The sequence below is a fragment of the Mirounga angustirostris genome, unplaced genomic scaffold, assembly GCF_029215605.1.
Source record: "Mirounga angustirostris isolate CCGP_5_RB_7025 unplaced genomic scaffold, mMirAng1.0.hap1 SCAF_4, whole genome shotgun sequence".
Lineage (NCBI taxonomy): Eukaryota > Metazoa > Chordata > Mammalia > Carnivora > Phocidae > Mirounga > Mirounga angustirostris.
The window spans coordinates 84,682,079-84,689,699 of NW_026991712.1; the positions used below are offsets into that span (position 1 = coordinate 84,682,079).

Here is a 7,621-nt window from a genome sequence, read left to right on the forward strand (position 1 = left end):
CTAAATCTCCATTTATTTTCATGCACCAGAAGCCACACAAGAATCTGTGGGAGGTCTCTGGGGCTGAGCTGGCTGGATTTGTTGAGTCAAAAGTTGTGATCTCTCTGAAGACTTTCTTATACACCTCCCTCCACAGTCCAGACCATTCTATATCCAACATATTTGATATGACCTTGCAAGTTAACATGCCAATTTAGGGTGCTCTTTGTACATTCTCATTATGGCTTTTATTTTTCTCATTCTTTGTAGCTATGACACCATTTGAAATGAACAATCAAACAGATGTCACTGAATTCATCTTCTTGGGATTTTCCAACCACCCCAAACTACAGGGTTTGTTTTTCCTGGTTTTCTTGATCATTTACCTGACAACACTCCTGGGGAACATGCTCATAATAACAGCCACTAGAATCAGCCTTGCTCTCCACACTCCAATGTATTATTTCCTCAGCAACCTGAGTTTCTTGGACATCTGCTATACATCCACCACCATCCCAGTCATTCTGGTGAACTTCTTCCGGGAGAAGAAGACCATCTCATATGAGGGCTGCCTTTCCCAGATTTTCTTCCTCGTGACATGTGCTGGCACTGAATCTGTCTTATTGGCTGCTATGGCTTATGACTGCTTGGTAGCCATTTGCCACCCTCTTCAATATCCAGTCTTCATGAGTGTGAAGGTCTGTGTTTTTTCGGTGACTGGGTCCTGGCTGTGTGGACTGGTGAATTCTGTGACACACACGGTGCTGGCAGCCACACTCGCTCTCTGTGGGCCCAACCAAATCAACCACTTTCTCTGTGACATTCCACTGCTCCTGAAGCTCTCCTGCTCAGACACCTCTCTCAATGAATCTGTGCTCCATGTGGCCAGTGCCACCATTGGCCTGAGCCCTTGCCTGTTTACTGGAGTGTCCTACATACTCATCATCTCTGCCATTCTCAGGATTCCCTCTGCTCAGGGTAGGAGTAAGGCCTTCTCTACCTGTGCATCCCACCTTACCGTGGTTGTGGTCTTTTATGGAATGGCCAACTTCAATTATGACAGACCCAGAGAAGGTTACTCCCTAGACGTGGACATCCTGGTCTCTGTGCTCTTCTGTGTTATGACCCCTATGTTGAACCCCATCATATACAGCCTGAGAAACAAGGAGGTCAAGGGTGCCCTGAGGAAACTGGCTGGAGGGTGTATGATCGTTGGCAATATTAGTGTCTAGATCAGTGGTCTTCAAACAGATATGAAAAATATCTAAGATTTTTTTTTTAATTTCTGCCTACTTCTTTTTCTTTCTTTCTTTCTTCTTCTTCTTTTTTTTATTATGTTCAGTTTACCAACATGTAGTACTTGGTGATATACACATCTAAGATATTTGTAACATCATAGTTTTAGAGTCTATATCCAGATCCTCAATTCCTACATACCAGATCCTAAATTTCATCTTTTTCTCCTCTCTTTCCACAAGTACTCTTTTTCCACTTTGCAAAGTCATGTTGTGTCAAGTATTTTGTGTTAGTTCTCAACACCATCTCAGTCCTTCTAAGTTCTCTCCACATCATAGGGGCTGAAATCCTGGAAAGGTTATTTCCCAGGCTCCTTTGACAGCAGGGTTCCATTTTATTTTATTTTATTTTATTTTATTTTATTTTATTTTATTTTATTTTATTTTATTTGTCCTATTTTATTTTATTATTTTGGGGGGGATTGGTAAATTTATTTTTTATTTATTTATTTTTTATTATGTTATATTAGTCACCATACATTACACCATTAGTTTTTGATATAGTGTTCCATGATTTGTTGTTTGTGTATAACACCCAGTGCTCCATGCAATACGTGCCCTACTTAATACCCATCACTAGGCTAACCCATCCCCCTCCCCCCTCCTCTCTAAAACCCTCAGTTTGTTTCTTGGAGCCCATAGTCTTTCATGGTTCATCTCCCTCTCTGATTCCAACCCCCTTCATTTTTCCCTTCCTTCTAATGTCCTCCATGCTATTCCTTATGTTCCACAAATAAGTGAAACCATATGATAATTGACTTTCTCTGCTTGACTTATTTCACTTAGCACAATCTCCTCCAGTCCCCTCCATGTTGATGCAAAAGTTGGGTATTCATCCTTTCTGATGGCTGATTAATATTCCATTGCATTCAGGATTCCATTTTAAATTCTGCCAATATAAGAGTCATACACAAGAGATTAGGAAAAGAATATAGAAGAAATTGTCTTCTTCTGGATCTGGTAGCAGTGGCAGACTAGCACTGCAGTGGTAGAAAGAGACTTTTGGGTGACATTAGCTGATGTTTACAGATTCCTTTAACAGCTGTTCTTGAAACATAAAGTCACACAAGTAAGAAATGAGTGTCTCTCTATAGGGAGGGTAGAGGCTTCTATAAAGAGGGTTGAAATAGCTGGATTAGTTTTTTATTTCCTCTGTGAACACTAGTTAGCTATAGCATTTTATATCAGGAGTCATTCAAGGAAACTTACCCTCAGAGGTGGAAGTCTAGGGGCACCTGGGTGGCTCAGTTGGTTAAGCGTCTGACTCTTAATTTTGGCTCAGGTCATGATCTCAGGGTTGTGGGATTGAGCCCTGGTTGGGCTCCATGCTAGGCATGGAGCCTGCTTATGATTCTCTCTGCCCCACCTCCCCTCTTAAAAAAAAAAAAAGATGGAAGTCTGGATTGTATATCTGATCTGATGGAGTTTAAATATTTTGATGACATCATAACCAAGGGAAAATGGGAAATCCAATCATTCATAGTGTGCAATGACAAAATGGCTGCTTAAAATTATTCACAGACATTGTTTGAAATAAAATGTCTATTGGAAACCAGACATTGAAATACCAAATTACTGCTACAATACTAAAATTGACCTTTGAGGTGGGAATAAAGACTACAAAATCATTAACTGACTGCATTACTGATTCCAATGGGAGGTTTAGAGGAAGAAAATGACAGGCTCAGGCATTTAAATTCCTCACTCAAGGCAAGGTCAAACAACCAGGAAATCTTTTATCTCTCAAAACTGATGAAGCTTAATTCAGAACAAAAATCTTAATTTGTGGGTTGCATAATTACAAAGTAATTTGTAAATCCACAATTTCTCCAGGTTTCTTATGTAGCAGTTAGGACACTGACTTGGGAATGAGTGGGACTCTGATCATTAGGATGGGAAAAATACAGTGGATTTGGGCAAATCTTAGAACTTGAACCCCTAAATCTTCATTAAATTCCCTGCCATCAGAAGTAACCCTTCCTCCCCTATCTGAGGAGACTAACTTTCCCTTAGTTGAAACCCTATAACAACCTCACCCAAGGCTATTATCTTACAATAACACCAATTCTCTTTAAGATGCTCACCTATCATCCTTCATTACCTCTAGACTCTTAATTGAGGTCCAATCCCAGAATACCCCAGGCTAATGGCACAAGGTATAACCCAGGAGATTATAATGCTCACACTAAAATAAAATGTCAAGATTTTATCATTTTTTTATTGGTAAAAGCCTTGAGAATATGTATGACAATGGATTCTTAGGGTGTTAAACCAAAAAGGACAGAACATATTGCTGGATCATTTTGAATATATTTACATGGGTGCATTTCCTAGAAATTTTGGATTCAGTGTATTATCTTGAGCAACTGGGGAAGGGCTCTAACAGGTTCTTTGGTTGGTTAACTGAAACCTACACTCAATGATGGACTACACTCAATAAAATTCAGATGCCAGGATATTCCTGACAAAATGTAAAGGGTGGGATCCAAAGCTTCAGGGAAATAAGAATGTTGCATGGATTTATTTTATATGACCCTCTTACCCTAGACCCACTAAGTACTCAGGAGGGACCAGAGTACATTCTCTTTACCAAAATCTCCTGCAAAATGCATTGATAAAGGGAGTACCAGCATCTTCATAAAACTTGTGGTGGCTGTCCTCTGCAGCCTGGGAATGACACTAGGAGAGGGCATCATTGAAATGGGCTCCCTTATTTCAGTGGGGATAGCGGAATTCTGAAGTGGTAGAGGTCATGTGGTTTCACAGAAATCAGAATATTTTAATCTGTAGAGATCTTTGGCAATGGCTAAATGATCACATTACCTCTAGATCTGAACTCAATGGACATCTTACTGTTCAATATAATAAGAAAAACCCAAAGTCCAGTAACTAAAATTGTTCATTGAATCATTACAATGGAAAGCTACTCTCAGCCAGTTCTCAGACATTCTGAACCAACAGATTTAATGAGGTTTGAAGGATCTGTGGCATATGGGCTGGCATATAAAGCCTTGAGGCCCCAGTAGGAGAATCCCCTAGAATTTAGAGCAAAACCATGCTCTCTTCTGAAGATAATAACTCTTATCCCTTTGAGAAATAGCTTCTGGCTGCTATTGGGTTGCCAAAGAGACTGATCATTAGAATGGGAAAAAAGTAACAATGTGATTTTAGCTATTTATATGAACTATGTGTTCTCTGATCTACCAAGCTACAAACGTGGGTAAGTGAGATAGCACCTCATCATCAAGTGGAAGTGATATATACAATATCAGGCTCCAAATACTCCTGGAGGCCCAAATTAGTGACATCAGCAAGTGGTTCAGACTTTCAAACACCTTACTTTACTGTACTGGCACCTTCCTCAACACAAATGAATGGCCTTACAGGAAGTTCTCCAAGGCCAGTTTACTGAAGAAGAAGAAAAAATTAAAAACTGTTTTACAGATAGTTCCACAAGGAACTCTGGCATCAGCCAGGATAAACTGATACCACATTATAGCACCCCTCAGGAGTGGCCTTGAAGGACACTGAGGAAAATTAATCCTAGTGGGTAGAATTTTGAGCCACAAATCTGATTGTCTCTTCTGTCTAGAAATATGAAGTGATACCAGTTCACAGTGGCCAATGATTTGAATTGGTGGTCAAGGGACTTAGTTGGAATATTGCTAACAAGGACATGTAGGAGGGGTGCCTGGCTGGCTCAGTAAGTAGAACATGTGATTTTTGATCTCATGGTTGTGAGTTCAAGCCTCATGTTGGCACAGAGCTTATTAAAAAAAAAAAGGATCTGAGGAAGAGGTATATGAGTAAACCCCTCAGAATGGGGTAAACTGTGAATCATATACATTTTATGGGAATACTCATTAAAGGACACTTATTATAGAGACCTTTTCTCTTGTTAATCACATGGAGAAGACAATATGCTCAGTAGAGGTAAGTCAGTTTTTCCCAACCTACCCAAGTGCTTGTTCAGTAGACTCATGTACAAAGTAGTCATATTGGCAAGGACAGATATCATGCCATGAGCTCAACTACATGGGCTTTCCCTTCATCAAGGCTTATCTGACTACCACTATGTTGAGTGCTCAATTTGCCAAGAGTAGAAACCAACTCAGAGCCCCTATATAGCACTATTCCCAATAGTGAAAGATTGACTATATTAAACCATTTTCAACATGGAGAGCAGGGACTTTTTTCCCTCATGTTTCAAGTTTTTATTTAAATTCTAGTTAACATATAATATAATATTGATTTCAAGAGTAGAAATTACTGATTCATCACTTACATATAACACCCAGTGCTCATCACAACAAGTGCCCTCCTTAATACTCATCACGCATTTAGGCCATCCCTGCCCACCTCCCCTCCAGCAACCCTGTTTATTCTCTATAGTTAAGAGTCTCTCTTACGGTTTACCTCTATCTCTTTTTTTTCTTTCCCCTATGTTCATCTGTTTTGTTTCCTAAAACCCACATATAAGTGATATCATATGGTATTTGTCTTTCTCTGACTGACATTTTGCTTAGCATAATACACTCCAGCTCCATCCACATCACTGCAAATGGGAAGATTTCATTCTTTTTGATGGCTGAGTATTATTCCATTGTATATATCTATACCATATCTTCATTATCCATTTATCAGTTGATGGACATTTGGGCTCTTTCCATAATTTGGCTATTGCTGATAATGCAGCTATAAATATCAGGATGAATGTGTCATTTCAAATCTGTATTTTTATATCCTTTGGGTAAATACCTAGGAGTGCAATTGCTGAGTCATAGCATAGTTCTATTTTTAACTTTTTGGGGAACATCCATTCTGTTTTTCGGAGTGGCTGCACCAGCTTGCATTCCCATCAACAGTGTAAGAGGATTCCCCTTTCTCCACATCCTGGCCAACATCTGTGGTTTCTTGTGTTGTTAATTTTAGCCATTCTGAGAGGGATAAGGTGGTATCTCATTGTGGTTTTGATTTGTATTTCCCTGATGTCAAGTGATGTTGAGCACTTTTTCATGTGTCCGTTTGCCATTTGTATGTCTTTTTTGGAGAAATGTCTGTTCATGTCTTCTGCCCATTTCTTGACTGGATTATTTATTTTTGGTGTGTTGAGTTTGATAAGTTCTTTATAGATTTGGGATACTAACTCTTCATCAGATATGTCATTTGCAAATGTCTTCTCCTATTCTGTAGGTTGTCTTTTAGTTTTGTTGATTTTTCCTTTGTTGTGCAGAAGCTTTTTTCTTGATGAAGTCTCAAAAGTTCATTTTTACTTTTTTTCCCCCTTTCCTCCAGAGACATGTCTAGTAAGAAGTTACTATGGTCGAGGTCAAAGAGGTTGCTGCCCGTGTTTTCCTCTAGGATTTTGATTATTACATTTAGGTTTTTCATCCATTTAGAATTTATTTTGTGTATGGTGTAAGAAAGTGGTCCAGTTTTATTTTGCTGCATGTTGCTGTCCAGTTTTCCCAATACCATTTGTCATAGTACTGGAAGTCCAAGTCTTAGCAATCAGACAACAGAAAGAAATAAAAGACATCCAAGTCAGCAAGGAAGAAGTCAAACTTTCACTATTTGCAGATGGCATGATACTCTATGGAGAAAACCTGAAAGACTCCACCAAAAATTTGCTAGAACTGATACATGAATCCAGTAAGGTCACAGGATATAAAATCAATATACAAAAATTGGTTGCATTTCTATACATTGATAATGAAGCAACAGAAAGAGAAATCAAAGAATCAATCCCATTTAATTGCACCAAAAACCATAAGATACCTAGGAATAAATCTAACCAAAGAGGTAAAAGATCTGTACTCCGAAAACTATAGAACACTTATGAAAAAAATTGAAGAGGACACAAAGAAATGGAAAATCATTTCCATGCTCATGGATTGGAAGAACAAATGTTGTTACAATGTCTATGCTACCCAAAGCAATCTACACATTTAATGGAATCCCTATCAAATACCCACTAGCATTTTTCACAGAGGTAGAACAAACAATCCTAAAATTTTTACAGAACCACAAAAGATCCAGAATAGCCTGTGGACTCATGTGGACATGTGCTACATTCTAAAAGAACTACTTGAGATTTCTACCTTATACAGACAGAAATCTGAGGAATATGTATGGGACCAGAATCTAAGTGTGTGGGATAATGGTGACAGGAATATAAAATTGGATCAGGCCAAATTTATTGATATGGGCTCAATAAGCAAAGATTCTGCTTTTAATATTGCAGCTTCAGGAATTAGAAAGGGCTCTGTTTGGCCACTTGCTGAAAACATGAACCAAAAGGTGCAAGATTAGAAATACAAGACCTGCCTTGGTTTAATGTAGAGAAA

The 7,621-nt window shown here is 38.7% G+C and overlaps 1 protein-coding gene across 1 annotated transcript; it reads left to right on the forward strand.

The window, feature by feature from the left end:
* The first annotated feature begins 251 nt into the window (after positions 1-251).
* Positions 252-1,211, forward strand: LOC123840986 (olfactory receptor 5V1-like). Its single transcript, XM_045870698.2, has one exon. It carries the CDS (start codon positions 252-254, stop codon positions 1,209-1,211), a length of 960 nt encoding a protein of 319 aa, XP_045726654.1.
* Positions 1,212-7,621: the final 6,410 nt, after the last annotated feature.

Coding starts and splice junctions, on each gene's coding strand:
- LOC123840986 (XM_045870698.2), top strand. CDS start 252: ATGACACCATTTGAAATGAACAATCAAACAGATGTCACTGAATTCATC.